The 19,987-nt window shown below is 32.6% G+C and overlaps 2 protein-coding genes across 2 annotated transcripts in view; one reads left to right on the forward strand and one right to left on the reverse strand.

The window, feature by feature from the left end:
- LOC106121169 (uncharacterized) overlaps positions 1–10,490 on the reverse strand; it is a 31,338-nt gene extending 20,848 nt beyond the window's left edge. Inside the window, exon 1 of the mRNA XM_013316682.1 lies at positions 10,030–10,490. Within this exon, the coding sequence (XP_013172136.1) occupies positions 10,030–10,269 (240 nt within the window). The 5' untranslated portion in view covers positions 10,270–10,490. The remainder of the gene's footprint in view (positions 1–10,029) is intronic.
- Positions 10,491–13,951: 3,461 nt separating this feature from the next.
- On the forward strand, positions 13,952–18,945 carry LOC106121112 (uncharacterized). Its single transcript, XM_013316612.1, has 4 exons — positions 13,952–14,066; positions 15,158–15,327; positions 16,997–17,110; positions 18,741–18,945. Exons 1-4 carry the CDS (start codon positions 13,994–13,996, stop codon positions 18,798–18,800), a joined length of 417 nt encoding a protein of 138 aa, XP_013172066.1. The 5' UTR covers positions 13,952–13,993; the 3' UTR covers positions 18,801–18,945.
- The last annotated feature ends 1,042 nt before the right edge of the window (positions 18,946–19,987 follow it).

Consider the following 19,987-nt stretch of genomic DNA (forward strand, 5'->3'; position numbering starts at 1 on the left):
CCCCCCCCCCCCTTTAAACGGGTCACGTAGTGTGGGTACGTTCCCTAACTTGTATTTTTACATATTTTCCGGCTTTATAAATTCATGGTTACGCGAGAAAATCGTAAACTAAAACTTTAAAAATACATTTGTTTTTTGTTATATATTTTGAAATCAGACCACATTAGCCTAAACTATCGATCTAGATAAGCTTAATAGTGTTAAGAAATATTTAAAAAGGTAATATCTGAATTTTGCTACACGGATGTTAACAGCTCTTTGAAATATATAAATAAGTTTTAAGTTTGTAATCAAATGTCAAATACCTCGTAAACGATATCTTTGCATACTGTGAAATAAATACTGTATTAATTATTCCTTTACCATTTGAAATAGAAAGCTACAATATCTAATCACAGAGTAACATAGGCTATAATTCTTAAAAAAAAAATTAATTCCGCGCAGACGAAGTCGAAATCAAAATCGAGTAATGTACTATTAGGTGCGCTACTAAGTTCTCGCTTTTTTTTTCGATTTTTTTATTATTAAAAAAATGGTTACAAATGAATCATTGAAAGTATTGCCCATCGCTAGACACAACTTTTTCCCATCTTTCTGGTCGAGCTCGAATACCTTGACGCCAGAAGTGTTCGTCTTTTGAGGCTATCCACGAATCGAATAATATTATTACTACATTTGTATATGTAGCCTCTATTAGACGTATGCTTTGACAGTTTAATGGAATAGGTATTTAAGTGGCCCACTTTTGCAGTAAATAAGCTATAATTCACAGTCATGCATGTAATATGTCACTTATGTAGAACGTTAGGTACACTTATTACCATAAATTATTACAGATTATAAAGATCAGAGTAGTCAGGGTGTGGTCTGCCCTTTCACAGACCTCCAGGCTTCACTTTGCCTTGACTATTAAATTTTATTTTACTTTATGTTTACATTAGTCGCCCGACACTCCGATTACGCGGGATTAAAAAAAACTTAATAAGTAGCCTATGTTTTCTTCCAGACTATGTTCTATATGTGTGCCAAATTTCATCAAAATCCGTTGAGCCGTTCTGAAGATACCTTCAAACAAACATCTATCCATCCAAACATTGGTATTTATGATATTAGTAAGATATAGAATGTTGTGAAGCCTATCGAAATTTAAATCAAACTATGTCGCTAGTTCAAGAGTTGGGTTAAATTTTTTCAATACTTCGATTACTTAAGAATGCCAGCAAATGTTTACTTGTTTATCGCGTAAGCTGTTCTTATTGTCGGGTCCTGCAACTTTCGATTGAGTTCAGTAGGAATTGCGCAACTCATACGCCACTTGTTTCACCTGACAAGTTGCCCAAATCGGCGAGTAATTTTTCGATACAATGATACATTAAAAATTGCTATAAGGATTTGGAATGTGCAGACATTACGGCGACAGATACCCAGAAATACAATGTTCTGGTTGATTCAATATTTAAATTTTGGGTTTAATATCTTTAGGTGGGCAACTCTCTACCATAGATGTTTTTTCGTCACCCGCAAAGACTCTTTGGTTGGAATGTTATTGGCTTTTGTTTTTGCTGTCAGTTTTCCGATCTGCATTTAAAAATAATAGCAAAGAAAGCTCTGACAATAGTCCACTGACCCGAATACTTAAGTATTTGTTGTGTTGTGTATATTTTTTACTAGTTGTCGCCCGCGACTCTGTCCGCGCAGGATTAAATAAACTTAATAAGTAGCCTATATGTTCTTCCAGACTATGTTCTTTATGAATGCCAAATTTCATCACGATTCGTTCTGCCATTCTGAAGATAGCTTCAAACATCCATCCATCTAAACATTCGCTTTTATAATATTAGTAAAATTTAGCTTACGTATTGATAACCGTGTGAACTGAAATCGTTCACATTCCGCGAATATGTTGTTAATTGATGTTAATTTTATTCAGACTTCATTTATTGTGAAAGATGTTTCGTATGAGTCAAACGTTTACTCAATCTCTGAATTGCTTTTAAATATATTTTCTGTTCAATATTTAAAAAAAAATACTAGCTGCCGCCCGCGACTTCATCCGCACGGAATTAAAGAAGACGTAATTAGTAGCCGTACATATTATTTATTTACCTTATTAAACAGGGAACTTTTTTCATAATATTAATCTTTATTCATAAAACGAGAAAATAAATTTATTATACATCCTATTATTAGTAGCCTATGTGTTCTTGCTATGTTTTACATCTATGTTAAATTTCAGCGAGATCTATGCAGCCGTTCTGGAGATACCTTCAAACAAACATCCATCCATCTACACATTTGCATAGGCATGGATCAATGGGCATAGGTCGAAGTTCTATCGCTTATTTTCTTTGAAATAAATAAATAAACAACATACACATAAAACATACACAAATAAAAATAAAGATGAATATAAATTACTGACTTATTAAGTTAAATAACTTCTTGATAGAATATCGGTATTACAATATTTAGGTTAACTTCTTTTCAAAAACTTTTATTTAATATAAAAGTTTTAAGGACTTTATTTAAGAACGGATATAATAATTTATTTAAAAAAATCCTCCCACAATTTATATACGTCACTTTTTAGACACGTAGGCAGGCAAAAGTCATACGTCGCTTGCGGCCAGATAATAAAATATCAAGCAATACACACATTTCAATAAATAAAAAAATAAACGTCCGAATTCCGAAACTCGGACATTTAAAAACCCGCCGCAACCTTGCGATGCCTTAAAAAGTCCACGCGAGGTCGTCTCCTCTTAAAAAATGTCAATCAATTAAAATATTATTTAGTTCAATTTTATTTTGTCTTAATGTTTCCGCAACTAATCTTATTTGAATGTAATTCAGACTATTTTTTAAAAGACTTTTAATAGCCATGGACTAAGATTAAAAATGGAAGAAGTTATTTTTTCATTTTATTTCCAACTAACTTTAGCCCGTGAATTAAAAAAAAGATTCCTCAAGTTCGTTTCCTAGTCCAAAGCCAATTTGAGCCATAAATTCCTTGGTTGAAAATATGAAAATTTAAACCCATTTGTCTATCAAAAGTTACGTAGCTTTAGCGCTAGACGCCTACAAGTTTATAAATTACTAGCTGTCGCCCGCGACTCTGTCCGCACGGGATTTAAAAAAACAAAAAAAATAGATGTTGGCCAATTCTCAGACCTACTCAATATGCTAACAAAACTTCATGAGAATCGGTCAAGCCGTTTCGGAGGAGTATGGGAACGAAAATTGTGACACGAGAATTTTATATATAAGAAGAACCCTTGTTGATTTCACGGCTTTATTTTAATAAAAAATTCAACTTAATCTGCTGTTGCAAAAGCTGGGTAGTATTAGTAGTAGTAGTATTGGACAATCATTGCTCTGTGATAATGACTTATCATTAAATAACTATTCGAATATATCATGATGCGTGCGCGCGTCAATAAACCTAAAATATAGAATGAAAAGGCATAAAAATGAATGACAAATTGATTTAAACAAAGGAATGTTTTGTACGATTTATGACATGAGAAAGTCATGCAAACGCGCGTTTTAACTTGAGACATGATGAGTGAGGTTAAAAAGTCTTATCGTGGGTTTCTGACACAAAAATCATCAAACGTTTTGTCATACATGGAGATAAAGATTTTGGACTCATAAAGTCACGATTAGACATAATATAAATGCTATATACTTTATAGAAAAGTTGATATTAGGTGATTTTAATTTTTTTAAAACGAATTATTACCTCACTTCAGAGGATAACAATTAATGTTAAAATGAATAAACTTATTATTATTTTTACATTATTTTATCAAAATTATTTAATTATTTAATAAAAAGAAACTTGTAATGCGCTATTATTATATCGTCGGCGCTTTTAATAAATGAAAAATGATCTCATAATGAAGCCATAAAATTAAACTATGTAGTGAATTAATTGATCTATAATAAATTATAACAAACATTGATAATTTGTTATGTATAATTAAGAGATACATAGCTCTGTCTTAATTTGTATATCTAATTAACCAATTCTATGTCTTTGAACATCCGTAGAGAGCTTGTATTCGGAAATATACATAGTATATATATATAATAAGACTCTATTCTTCTACAATACACTTATTTTCAATACCCAACATTCACTAACATCTGTCTCATTTGTTTCTAAATTTAGAAAACGTACTTAGTACAAGACTTCTTGCCTATTTACCTCTAGCAACATTAGCCCATAGCTTAAGGTTTTTTATCTTAAATACATCGTTACAACGATAACATTTGGAGCAGAAACATTTGCCGATACAGCATAAGGAAGCGTTATTATTCGCAAACATTCTACTCATTGCATCACAAGGGTTTTCAACATTAGAATTTCATGAGTGTTTAAACCTATTACATCTATTCACGTTGGCAGTCTATGCATGATGTATGGGCTTAAGTGGTACAGGTGGGGTACAGTCTGGGGTAAATGTAGGGGTAAACTTATGTATTCTTCCAAACTAGGTTCTACATCTACGCCAAATTTTAACAGTGGTAGAGCCCGCTTTAACATCTTCGCACGAATCGGCCCGGCTCGCCCGGTGAAATACCACGACCACACAGAAGACAGGCGTGAAGTGGAAGCAATTCCGCGTTTCGTCTGATGAGTGTGCGTCCCGGAGTCCAATATTAGTCCTCTTTCCCTTCCCACCCTTTTTCTTATAAGGAAAGGTTGGGAAGTGGAAGTGGACTTTTCGGATGAGAGGATGCATGGAAAGGGAAAATATTTTCTTTCTCTGCATCCTCTCCTCCGTCGATTAAAGGTAGGCAACGCATATGCAATTGCGTATGTCTATGGGCAACGGTCGCTTCGCTATTTCAGCGATTTCAGGTGACCGCTCGCTCGTTTGCCACCTTATGATATAAAAAAAAGGGAGACCCATGCCGTTTTGGGGATATCTTCTAACAAACATCCATATATACATATCCAACATATTAGTAAGAAATAAATGTACCAGTGAGGGTTATCAAGCAGTAAACAGTTGAAGAATCGCTGGTAGGGTGAGTAAGACATTTTTGTACTCGTTGAACCAATCTTCGAATCTAAAAACGCTGAGTATTTGCGTACAGCGGGGTTAGACAAAGTCCATTCTCTTCGAAACGATTCCAGAGCGAAATTCAAAATTGTATTGAACTGACGCGCGACAATCACGTGACTTATCTAAAGTTATTGTCAGTTCTATACGTTTTTGAAGTACGTTATGGAATCGTTTCGGAGCTAATGCTCTTTGTTTAACCCCTCAGGCTGTATTCTGCAGAAGAAAGTGAGAGTAGTTGTTGATTTAATTCGTCAATGCCGACATGTTTATCAATGGATATCGTACGTGACTGGTTTGTTTCAACTCGTCATGACTTTTGCATTACGATCACACGGCCGCAGTCATTGCAGATTAAGTGTTTTAATTAATTGCCAATTGAACTACGTAACTATAATTAAAATTAACAAAACAAGAGGTTAGACCAGTTTGAACTTTTATTGAGAAGTTATGGTTAAGATTGAATATTAAAATTGAGAACGTCGGTGGCTCAAGGGTTTCAGCACTTGACTTGTAATCTGCAGGTCCTGAGTTTGAATCCCGCCATGTACCAATGTGTTTTTCGATTTCCGATTTACATATGTATATATATATATCCGAAGTTCTTTCGGTGAAGGTAAACATTGTGAACAAGGTAAACACAAAGATATGTGTGAAGTCAACCAAACCACACTGGGCCAGCGAGGTTGACTATGGCCTAGTCACCCCTAACTTAGGGAAGGTTCCGAGCTCCTCAGTGAGGACTTATAGTGAGCTGATGATGATTAAAATTACTGGCATGATTAATTTCAAAATGAAACTATTTCCAAACATATTTAAATTTAAAGTAAGAAATATTATCTTATTGATAAATGCAATTTTTATAAAATATATTCTGTTATTATTTTTTATACGATGCACATATTTATATGATGTTATTATTTTTTATACCATATAGAAAACATGTAAATAAATTAATATCATACTAATATTATAAATTCGAATGTTCACATGGACGTTTGTTTGAAGGTATCGCCAGAACGTCTGAACGGGTCTCGATGAAAATAGGCATAAATGTGAAACATAATATGGAAGATTACAAAGGGTACTAATTAAGTTTTTTTTCTATTTCCCTCGAACAGAATCGCGGACAAAAGCGAGTTTTGGCATAAATAGAAACAACAATCTATTTTAATACTTTAAAAAAATATTCTTACGATTGTTTTTCCTGTTTATATAACATTTTGCTACCATACAGACTGAACTAAAAGCCCTTTTAAAGTCTGCAATTAAGACACTTTAGATAGTAGTCAGTGGTCTATTTCCCACGTTAAGTTAACGTGTACAAAAACCCTAGTATTACGTAATACACACCCAACTGTACGTTTCACACTTAATCTGACTCACGTACATTATTAACCAGACGGTAATTTTCTCTAGTACTAAGACGACGAGAAACATTTCGTCTATTACACAGATGCAAATACGACAGCATTCCATGCAAGTAGTGTATGTGATATTACGTCATGTAGTAGACTGAACCAGGATTCATCTGACAAGATTCAATGCCAAGAAAACTTGGAAAAACAGCATAGAATAACATAAGCTAGAGGTAATATGACTAAAGACCATTGTAATTGTGAAATAATTAAATGTCGATGCAAAGTCGTCAATAGACTTTTACTAAGCTACCGTGCGCCATCTTTTTTAACATGACGTCTTAAGAATTTCGGATTTTTCACGGTCTTTTAATAATAATATTGATGTATGTTCGCATCTTGTGCTTAGGATCGTATTTAACAAGTGTTTTTTGTAAACTTTTAACTTTAGCAAGTAAGATCACGTCTTATGTCCTCAAGTGAACTATTGAGTAAGTATGGAACTTGTTTTTTAACCTTCTATCTCCATAGTATTTTAAGACTAACTACCCGATACTGTTCACATACATAGATGGAATAAGCCAATGAACATAAAAAAATGTATTTTCATAATTAACCTCGGTGTAATCGAATCCAGGGCCCGTGAAACAGTGACCGCCTTTTGACCGCTGTACAACGAGGTCACACATAGTTAATGCGAAGTGAAACCGTTGTGTAATCGAGTTCTTATTATCAAAAGAACAGGTTTAAAAACAAAATACGTCTCGATTGAGATAACAAATGAATGTCGTAAAAAACAGCATCTCTGATATCGAAACACTAAATTAAATCCGGTATCCTAGGTATTCGACTTTCTTTGATAAATGATTGCAATGTTTATTGTGGGTTTCCACTGCGCAAACAAATGTAGAATCATTTGCAAACAATATACTCGTATTTATTTTGTTTATGGTATTTCGGTAGTGGAAATGCACGGTTATTACTGTCGATTGTCGGTGAATATTCAATTAATATTGGTGTCGTAAATAGTCATTGAAAACATAAATCACTAGGTGGAAAAAAACTTAATAAGTAGTCTATATATTCTTCCAGATTAAGATCTACATCCATGCCAAATTTCATTGAGTTCCGTTGAGCCGTTCTGGAGATATGTTCAAACATCCTTCCATCCAAACATTCGCGTTTATAAGATTAGTAAGATGTCTTACATTGACACCGATATTTCCGTCAAGCTTTAATTTATACAAAAAACGTTGCCCCTATTAAGTTTGGAATCCAATACACGTCAAAGATATCAAGCATGCAGTACCCAGCTAACATAATATTATAATAAAACTTTATTATTTGTTTTGTACTGTAATAATTTTAAGCCGGTTCGCTGTTAAATTGTGAACGCATACATCGATGTTAAAATTCAGCTACTTTATTAAAATAACGAAAAAAGGTAGAATACGGTGACTTCGTATTTACTATCGTATTAGGACATATTCAAAGCAATAGATTCTATTTTGTTTATTAACAGGTCTAAAGGCAACTTATAAGGGAATACTTATATATTTAAATTTCGCCAAAGTTTAGCAACAGTCTGCTTACATCACACTTGCTTACTGACCAGTACAATTTGTTTACAGTTTTGAATATACCTCCGCAACATATGGAATCATGGTGACCGAAATGTAACCGAGTTTGCTCCGCGTTGACCCGGACAGGTGGACATTATCTTGACACTTTAAAGTTGACGTCTTGACCTAAAGAGGTGACGCGAATCAAGAAACAATTTTAAATGCAACGAACTTTAAAACGAAACCGACTTACGTGATGAAAGTATTACCGAATATCGAATATTATCTGTTATTTATCGTTCAATTATTTCGCCTTAGTTGGTATGTTTTTGTCTTGTTTCATTTTTATGTTTTTTAATTTAAATGTCAACTGTAATGAGGGTTGGAACCTTTTGACCCGAGAAGGAATCTTAAGCTTTAATTATCAGTACATGAATTCGTAAAATGATAATTACAAGTTGTACAAACTCTGCTTGTTTTACTTTAATATACCGAAAATACAGAAAATTAAACAAAGATTTTACGTTCAACTTTGTATCAAATGTCCTCAAAAAGCAGCATTTGAACATATAAAGAAAATATTTCATAACAAGGAGTTTAATCTATAGTCACTAGTAAAAAGACTAATATAAAACTGACCTGTCTCACAACGTTTTTTATAACTCTACATTGAGGCGGAACGTATTACGTACGGTCAGAGGGCGCCAGGAATACATGTATACGACGACGAGCATCATTACCTGCATTCACGTAAATCTACACCGGAAAAACCTCGGAGTTATCGACGACTTGTGTTACAACACGCTTCGCTGACTCCCAGACCTTACACTTCAACGCTTTTCAAATCGCCAATATGTTACTAATGGTACTAAATGCCTGTTTCCACGTGGTGTTTATATTTAGCGGCTAACAGCACGATATCTTTTTGTGTGCAGTCACAGCCTCCCCAAACGTGATTCTATACAAAAAAGAATCGCGCGCGTTCAGTCGCGCGGCAAGTCTAGTGGAAGTTGGATACAATTCCTCTTTGTAATATGGATCCTTTTTGTTATATAAATAGAACCGGATATGAAAATAACTGCACTATTTTAGTGCCTTTGTTTAGGTATCAATATTGAATTACTAATTGAATGATTTTAGATCTTTTTTAGTTGATTGACCGAGGCTATCACTACTATTCGCGTACTAGGCGACTATCACGTGCATTTGCTTTATTAGTGTTTGAAAGACGAATACAATATTTTGTTACAAGTAATTAATATATCCAAAATTGACAATACTTTTTGATGGAAATATCCGTTAAAGTAAGATGAGAAAATGCATTAAAAAACCTAAAGAAAATTATGTTTACTGGAATAACATTAGTAAAATAATTACCGCTAGAAAGACAAAAAGACTTACGTGTTACATGAAGTCTTACAGCAGCACATTGTAATTGATTAATTTCGAAAACACACGAACAATATTGTATATTATGTATAATACATTTTATCAAAAAAAAATTATAACCTGATGATAATAACAGTCTTAAAACCTCTTGAGCAATAATTCCCACTTCGTTTTAGACTGGGAACACTCTAGTTCTAGTTAAATTACGTAACATAGCACAGAACATATTGTAATTAACTAAACAGTAAGTACAATTAGCATCGACTCAGCAACAACTTTCTTTTTACGCCCGCCTTAAATTACGTACCGCCATTTTTGAAAAAGACAAAGGTAACATGTACGATACAGCCAAGTTTCTAAAAAATTGTTTCATGTTTGTTTTACAGATTATGTAAGAAAGATGTCTCAATTGTGATTTAAATACCTACATATTTGTCTATTTATTTCATAAAGTAACCTAAAAATAATATTATCAATAATTTAAATCAGTATTGTGTTCTTTTAACGTAAACATAATTGCGATTTTCGTGTATTTTAAGTTTAAGACAAAATCGTTTAAATTAATTATCTGTCGATAGTACTTGTATTTCTGAATTTTCAAGTTTTTTAATAATACCTTACTTTATTTATTATATTGTACCCACATACCTTGTCTACTTCGGAGACTCGAAGGATGATCTTCAGTCTGGGATTGCTTTTCCTGTACTCTCTCAGCAAGTTGTCCAGCTTTTCACCTCGCGCGTCGCCCGCGTACACGAGGTGTGTGCACTCGGAAAATTCAGACGCATGCGTACTTTCCACGTAGCATAAGAGACGCGCTGCGCCCGCGCCGGCGCCCTCCGCGTGCAGCGCCGCGCCCGCTACCACGCATAAAAAAAGTAACCACATTGTTTTTGCCTTTTTATTTTTTTAATTAAAAAAATCAATATGTCATCGTCCGTTCGCGTTCGATTTTCGAATTCGTATTTAAAATGTTTGGAAGCGCGCTGGTCGGTTGGTAAGCGCAGTACGAGTGGCGTCAGCGCCGCAACCAGCCGCAGTCATAGGCGCCCCCGCCCTGCTGAGTGTTGGTCCGCAAGGTCGCGCGCTCACCTACCGACCGGTGAAACTGGAGCTTGCGGTGTCAAGAATGCTTTTACGTGTGACACGAGCCGTTACATATTACATTGATTTCGTAAGCCCATGGCATTTTTGTATAACTCGATTATAAACTTTAATATGGATTAGCACAGTTTAGTTACAACTAATGTATCATACACGTAATACGGTTTCTTAATATCACTCTACATGTCAAATCAATCTGAGCTGTCAATTGTAGGTGTACTGTTTATTCTTTCAGATGTTAAGATATAAGCTTGATTATAAAATAAAAGGCAAGTATCTGGGTGGTAAGATAGACTAGATCAAATATCGTTTGACATGTTACGACTTTTTTCTTTAGCTACGTTATTGTATAATATATTATTAAACAAGCTTATTGTCGCTATCTTAATGGCTTAACTCATATACATAGCTTATATTTTAATATTCTAAATCTTTATACAACAATAATAAATTCAAATACAAATAGACCTTATACATTATTACGGAGTACCTACATGATTATTGAATTGTTAAGAAAGTTCATTTATCCACTGAATTGTTTTTCAATTTCAATCATGTCAATAACTTTTAAAATACGTAATTAAAAAAAAACGAAGTATAAATTATATTTAAAGTCAAGCTATTAAAATCTTAATTATATTGGTGGTTTTGGTATTTAATTTCCTACGTGTAATTTGTTATAATTTAATGGTAAAATTACTTTAAAAGCCAAAAAAAATAACTGAGTCACAAATGTAACTGGATGTTTTGAACTGATATTATAGTTTTTATATTTCCTCAGTTTAATTGATGTTTGATTAATTAAATTGAGTAAAACAGAATTTTAATTTGAAATTAAATACTTACAACACAAACCAATATAAGGGAACGTACCCATACTACGCCACCCGTTTAGGGGTGGGGGAGGGGGGCGGAGTCCTTAAAATACTACGGTCAGTCACAGGAGCGGGGCTCAGATTTTAGTCACGTAATCGCTTTTTTTTAAGTAGTTGTTTTTTTTCGTAATGCTTAATTTACGTATGCATGCAGTCTACTATAAAGAAGAGTATGAAACAAATTATTTTTTTTTTCAAATTTTGCCTCTGAAATGATTAAAAATCATAATTATGAATTACCACGTAAAAACTAAAGAGGGAGGTGGGTTGTCTTGGCATGTACTACGAGTGGTCACCGAGTGGAAGGAGGGGTCGAAAAAACTAAAAAAAATAGTTAAATCTTAAAAAATATTTCAAAAACAACATAAATATACAGCATAAGCTATCTATTGTAATAACTTCACTTAAGAGGACTAACTGTGGGTTTCTGAGAGCCAAATTAGCCGACTTAGGGTCCTTCAAGAAGCGAGCTTATCACTATCTCAAAAGCCGGCAACGCATCTGCGGTTCCTCTGGTATTGCTGATGTCCATGGGCGTCATTGAACACCTCGGTGTTCCCGCTGCTCGTTTGCCCCCTTCTGTTATAAAAAAAATAAGAGCAAGAATTATTTATAATAAATATATGCTAGTTACATATACATATTGTTATATTAAAAAAAGACAAGGGAAAATATGGAGAACTGATCGCCAACCTTCGCTAGTCGGAGAGGCACCTCAAGAAAAAGAAGAAAAAAATTACTTACTAATAATAGTTTGAAATAATACAGTAGTCGACTAGTATGTTTGTTTGTAAGTATATGATTGTTCCTTTATCATAGGATATAGCATATTTTTCACAGATTATTGAGTTAACGAGACAGAGTATCATGTTGAGGTAAACAGCGTAAACGCGGTACGTGTGTAGGATTTTGTTTTACATGATTCTTGGTAGCGCCATGATCTGTCGTATCGTGTGTCAACCGGGATATTGTTTTGTTATAAAAAATACAAGTATGGTTATTTGTTCCTTAAAAATAAAGAATAAAGAATTCGTCTGAAGAGATTGATAGGGATTGATTGATAATTAAAAAAAATAGTATCTGGGTTTAATAGTAGTAAAATAAATATAATAAAATAATAGTAGTTTTCGTGTGTTGTTGTGTAAGAAGTAAGATTTAATTCATAATTAAATCTTACTTCTTACTAATGTTATAAATGCGAATGTTTAGATGGATGGACGTTTGTTTGTAGGTATCTCCTGATCGGCTTAACGGATCACGATGAAATTTGGGATAAATGTAGAACATAGCCTGGAAGAACACATAGGCTACTATATTTTTTTTAATCCGCGCGGGCAGAATCGCGGGCGATCATTTGTAATTTTTAAACAAATAAACATAATTTTGAATAAAATATAAAATTTGTTACAAGCATTTTTAACACAAGAATGTTTAATATTTCATTCCAAATATGGCATATCGTTTCCATGCGATACAATAAATATTCGGCAAACAACTATAACTAATCATTAACAAAAAATAGTTTCGCCTCAATGTAGCAGCCGTTTATATTGTCCCTGACATTACCTAATACTAACATCGTTTAAATTACATATATATGATTTTAGCGAAATGAAATCATACCAAATGTATCATTCAATGACATAATTTTACTTCGAAACTTCTTAAAAAAATACATCTTTAAATATATTTTCCAAGAATTACCTAAAGAACGAAAGACCTTAATTTTTTTTTGTATAATGACATGCCGTTGCACCAATGACCCAATGGTTAGTTAACGGATTGCCGATGAGAATGGTGGTTTCGACATCTCTACTCTACAATTGTTGCTACGATCAAACCAAAGAACATAAACTTTATCACTATTATTAGATTTCTAATACTACAAGAGTGACTTACCGTGGGTTTCTGAGATCAGAATCCCCGGTAAAAAAAATTGTTATCTCTTTTGCGTCAAAGAATGACAAGGATGACGATATGTTTTATACAGAGATTTAAGTCTCAGAAACCAACTGTTAATGTTACTGAACGCTATCAAATTAAGGACCTTTTAATTTACTTGGAAGTTTTAAGGCTTTCTATGGATGTTTTTACGTAATATTTCAATGTAAGAGGGTGATACCATGTTACTATACTATTTCTTACTAATATAAATACGAATGTTTGGATATATGGATGGATGTTTGTTTTAAGGTATCTCCAGAATGGCTGAACGGATCTCTATGAAATTTGGCATACATATAGAACATAGTCTGGAAGAACACATAGGGTACTAATTATGTTTTTTTTTTCATTCCACGCGGATGGAATTGCGGGCGATTGCTAGTTTCATATAAAGTAAAGCAACATCATATGAACTTTGATTAAATAGTAAATTATTTTACCAGTCATCGACACTCATATACGAATAATACAAATTTAAATTTGGACTACATTGTCTTGTATTGAGACATATTGTCGTCCCTCACATTATCCTTGAGGAAAACAGAGACAACAATATGATATTTTGGTAACGTGACATTGCACTTCTGAATGCCTTATCACGCTCAGTCGACGTAAAATATAGATAACGACCTAATTCATAAAGTACATTTTTTATATTGTAATTTTGTTGAAATCATTTTAGAGCAAACATGTCTTGGTTTTCGGGTAAAAAGTATAGACGGGTGAGATGTGAAAATATATTGGAATTGATAAAATCACCAAGTAAGTTTACCTCTTGTTTTGTTTAAACGCATGATTAGCAAGTTTTTTTCTCGTGCTAATTATTTATAAACAGTGATTTAAGTGCGAGCATATGTGTTTATAAAGATATGTTTTGAAAATGGGTGTAGTGACTTTATAATCTACAAATTTGACTAATAGTTTAGGGTACGGATTGCCAATAACAAGGTCATATTGTGTCTTTAAAATGAATCCAAAATAATATGTTTATAGAAAAAAATGATTTGGTATCAGTTTATTAATTTAACATTAAAAAACCTCTTTCTTTTTTCTTTTCTCTGTGGTTGCCATTACCAATTAAAAACATAATTAATAAATCGTACGGATATTTTTTAAATACGAAAAAAAAATCATGTAATATAGCATACATATAAATCTCAAAGATGTAGTCATTACGTTATTTACTCAACAAATTATTTTTATTAACAAATCCTGCAAAACAAAAATAGTTAAGCTATAACGGGGACAGTGGGTTTTAGGTAGATATCGTTGCGGCGTTTGAATGAAATTATCATGAAAGAACGTACGGAAACTATTATTACAAACACTATCTTTATATGAGCGCGCACCCGACTGATATATAATATTAAAAATCAACCAATAATTACGTTTTTTGTCGGATAATCTTTCAGTTTCGATTTCTTCTATTACTTCAATATAAATATATCGGCAGTTAACTCTATATTTTTTGTAGTAAATACAAAATAACTATATAAATATATAACACTATACACACTATACATTGTTCGCCCGCGACTCCGTCCGCGCGAAATTAAAAAACTTAGTAGCCTATGTGTTATTCGACACTAATGTATGTTCTACATCGATGCCAAATTTCATCGAGATCCGTTCAGCCTTCCAGAGATACCTTCAAACTTACATCCATCTAAACATTCTCATTTACAATATTAATAAGATTAGATACGTAACTAAAATAATCCATAGTTTTCTCAATTAAAATATACTGCGTGCAAATCACGGTGACTTTTCCTTTTAGCTAATATTACTTTTTAACGGTACGTTCTTTTGGAAGTATATATATAATTTTATTTAATAAATCTAATTAATTACAGATGCAAATGAACAAGTTATACGTTTACTGACGGACAGTCCTCCAGTTATATCGTTTACTAAGACCGGAGAAACACACATAATGCTCAAAATTATGTCAGACGACAAAAACTTTTATTTCAATTTTCCTATTGGACAAGAACACGAAATGGAAAAGAGAGATGGAAGTAAGGTATTGTGTTTTTTTTTTGTTTTTTATTGCGTGCTGTACACGACTGTTTCATCGCGGAAATAAAAAAGAAAATGCCTATGTTACTCCCGCATACATAAGTAACCTTCCAGTAAAAGACCCGTCAACATGAATCCAGCAGGTTCGGATATTACACGGAACAAAGATTTGCGAACAGACTGACAATTTTTTTTAAATATTTGATTAAGATAATACATACAGACACTCCATTTTTTTTTAACTGTACAGATATAGATATATAGATTACTATTATATTTTTCAATAAGAAAATGATGGCATAAAATTAATTATACGCCTTTAACTTTAAACTCTTTTTGCACGATAAGTTCCGATTTTGCAATTTGATGCGTTCGTCGTTTACCTAATAGTCATGGTGACGTTTGAATTTGTTATCAAAATTTAATAGAAATTGGTTGAACAATTTATTTAATAATCGTTAGTATACGTGCAAACTAACACGCGTTACACAGTGCACGAATACTATGTAGTTGTTTATTTACAAAGATTAAAAGTACAATTCAGCCAACGCATACTGCATGACTTACCAAGTCGATATTTTATTCCGCATATTCATATTTAAAGTTTATATTAAAACAAATGAGTAGCTATATCATTAAAAAAACTTTTTGTACAACAAAAGTCAATTTTTTCGCCTTCGTTCGTGGCGTTCCAAATACAGAATGTCTTGTACCTTGCAACGAACCTAACCGCCGTTGGTCAACACACGGTACATGTGTGTTACAACGATTGTCTCTATAAATGTTTTGATTTCATAAAAAAAACAACTGTCAATTACCTGCACTGTACCCCTGACTCTAGTATATGTCGGACGCTTGATTCATTTATTAACATCTCAAGGCGTACAAGACAAAACGTTTGGAGGTATTAACTTGCACCACCGTCAACGACCGCAACTGTACTTAAGCTATAATACACAGATGTATTTAGTACAATCGTACGTCGCAATATTAACGATAAAGTTATCTGGTACGATATATAAAGTTTGATTCTACCTCGAGGTCAAACTACACGAGTCTCTTGAAGGGCAATGTTTTGTTGCTGTATGTTTCGATTACTGTGACAGATTGTTGCTACTGGTTTTTTTTCAAAGAGGAATAACATTCCAGTACGTGTCAATCCATTAGGAATCCAAAACCCAAAACCTATTGGTACTACCCCAAAATATAGTAAGACACTTTTTTGTCAAACACGTGTTTACACGTTATGAACGTCAACGTGGACGTTTGACCATAAGTATGTATCAACTACACTGCTTATGGTTCTGATAGTACTTCATGATATGTTACTCAATCGCTTTTAAAAATATATCGTGGGAATCCATGTAAATAAGGACAGCTGTCGAAAATCTTTAGCTTGTTAAATTTATTTATTTTATATAATTGTCGAAATATTTTTTAATTCTGGTAAGGTTAACACGTTCGTTAAGAGAAGAGTAACAATAACTAGTACAAGTTCATGAAAATGTAATTGTTGAATAAAAAAAATTGTTAATTGAATTAATAATTTAAAAATAGAATAAATAAATTAAAAAGAAATTATCCTTACACGTGTTTCTTTCACATCTCTTTCCATCAGTAGGAGAAAGTCAAATGATTAAACATTTCTTAATTAACAGCTAATTTTATTTTAGATAACAGCTGTATACGAAATATTAAGCGATAATATTTTAAAACAAACGGTCAGGACGCCCGACGGAAAAACTGCTTATTTCACGAGAGAGTTTACAGAGACTGGTTCCAAAATGGTAAGACATTTTTATATAATTCATCACATAAATGATACTTAACTTCACAGGTATCAAAATATTCAGATTAGAGTAAATCACCGTGGGTTTCTAAGACTAAAATCACTTTATAAAACCTATAGTCATTACATTTGACAAAACAGAGATAACAATATGTTTTAAAAGGGGATTTGGTCTCAGAAACCCACAATCAGTCTGATAAAAAAAACTAAATCGCTTTAAATAATTTTGCACCTAATCCTATTCAAAGTTAGTCGTATGAACCTAATAAATCTATCTATATAAAAGAAAGTCGTGTTAGTTACACTATTTATAACTCAAGAACGGCTTTACCGATATGGTTGAAAATTGGTGCGGAGGTCAGCTTAGAGTCAGGAGACGGACATAGGATACTATTTATTCATTATTTTTCGAATTTATGCCTTGAAGAGCTGCTTTTTATTTAACTTGCTAATATTATAAATACGAATGTTTAGATGGATGTGATGTGGATGGATGGATGGGTGGGCTATACTAATTAAGTTTTTTTATATATCCACGCGGAAGGAGTCGCGGGCGACAGCTAGTTACGTATAAAAGTCAAGTGTAAATGTATAGCAATATTTTTACGCATTTTTATACATATAAAACAATATGCTTTCATTTACAACTCGTTGTAAATGATGTCTCTTTTTTATTGCGCTTGGAAACCAACTACATTTTTACAATGCAACCGCAATTTAATATATTTTACGGTCCATGTGTAGCTTACAATGCGACAATTTTACGACTTACAGGAACATAAATTAAAAATATATTGATTGTAGATCGGACCTTGCTCGGTCCAGACAAATTGCTCAGGGTGACCACACAGGACGTGAAACATAGACAAATAAATTTTGATTTCTATTCATAAAAACACAAAATATGTTTGAATTTTTTTTTAATTAAACTTAAGCTATATTCTTACAAAAATTTCTTGTAGAAATATTTTAAAATAATTACGTATTTTTTATTAAATTTCATCTGAAGTAAAATGTTTTTTTTTTATTTTGCGTCAGACTAACATTAATAAGTTAATTAATGAAAAAACAACAATTATACGACGAAAATTTGGGAATGTTACAATCCAATGTTAACCTTTTTTATCATGGTTACTGTACACTCTTAGTTTAGTTTTAAAAGGAACCTTGATATGAAAAAGGTTTAGTTTTGCGACTTAAACCTTGTTTAAAATGTCAAGACTTCCTGTTTCACGTAATTGTATTGTTTCTTGTTTTCAAACATATAAATAACATATGACGTCATTCAAAAAAATAACTGAGCAATCAACACGTTTTATGTTAACTTAAATAGACCCTTAGTGTAGATATCTCATACTTGAAAGTTTGACATAAGTATCTCAATTAATTTCATATAGAATTTTACGCAAAAGATATAATAATTTTTTTTTAAACTTTCTACGAATAAAAGTTTACATATCGTAAAGTTTAAATTATTTCTTTCTTTTCTATGGGACATAACCAAAAAGTATTGAAACTCCTTAGACACAAAATAACCCGATAAAAATATAATAATATTTAATCAATAACTGGTATGTTTGTGAAAATTCCCACGTGAGTAATTTAAATTTTTTTTGTTTTTTTTTCAGAAAGTTGAATTCGAAGGTTCAGAAACAATTGCTACAATATATTACGAAGTGGTCGACTGACAGCCGCTAATGTGTTCCATACTATCAGTATTTATACGGGAAAATTATTAATTTAGGATAAGTTTTTAATTAATTTATTGTATAAATGTAATTATATGGTATAGGAGGATTGTTATATAGGTTATAATATACAATTTTAATTAAATAATATACAGAATGGTTTATTTCATTTTAATGTAAATCTTGCGAATACATAATAAATCTACGCAAACAGTTGGTAGAATTGTTAAACTAAATGATCAACTGGACATTGCATGTAGAATATCATTGAAGTTGCTCAAAGTTCTTCTTTCTTCAAACTTTATGACGACAATTCTCATAAAACAAATAAAAAGAGGGTCTAGTAAGAAATTTCGTGAGAATGTTTTTGTAACTTCATTGACAAATGTCAAAATTTGTATGTTGCTGTACTTCACGCTGCACAAATCTATACTAATATTATAAAGCGGAAGAGTTTGTTTAAACGCGCTTATCTCAGGAACTACTTTTCCGACTTGAAAAATTCTTTTTTTGTTGTATAGTCCATTTATAGAGGAAGATTTTAGGCTCTATAACATTACGCTGAGACCAACAGTTTTTTTAATTCCGCGGACGGAGTAGCGGGCGACAGCAATTTTTTAATTAATTTTGTTGATGTCGGAAAACGTTATCACGAATATTCGTGCTAGATCCTCTGTTAATGTAGATACAGGGCGTTTCAATCTTTATTGCGGCTGATATTGAACTGATAACGAATAGTAATCGAATGGTATAATTCCTTAATCACCCTACATATTCACATTTGGCTAAGAAACAATTACTGCTCATGTACTTAGGCTGATTTTAATTTTTATATTTAAAAAAAATCAAATTTAGATTGACAAACATTATGTTCAAAGATCAAACCAAAAATTATTAATTAATTAATAACACATCGTGTTTAATCAACATCATCAGCTCTCTATACGTCCCCACCGAGGAGCTTACAGTACGTTAAGGGTGATTAGGCCATAGTCAACCACGCTGGTCAAGTGCGGGTTGGTTGACTTCACACATATCTTTGAATTTCTTCTCTGAAATTCTTCTTGATAAATGTACATGTGAAATCGGAAATCGAACAACACATTAGTACATGGCCGGATTCGAACCCAGGATTTCCAGATTGTAAGACAAATGCTTGACCCCTGAGTCACCGACGCTCTTATCGT

Source organism: Papilio xuthus, unplaced genomic scaffold (genome assembly GCF_000836235.2).
Source record: "Papilio xuthus unplaced genomic scaffold, Pxut_1.1 DF826945.1, whole genome shotgun sequence".
Classification (NCBI taxonomy): Eukaryota; Metazoa; Arthropoda; class Insecta; order Lepidoptera; family Papilionidae; genus Papilio; species Papilio xuthus.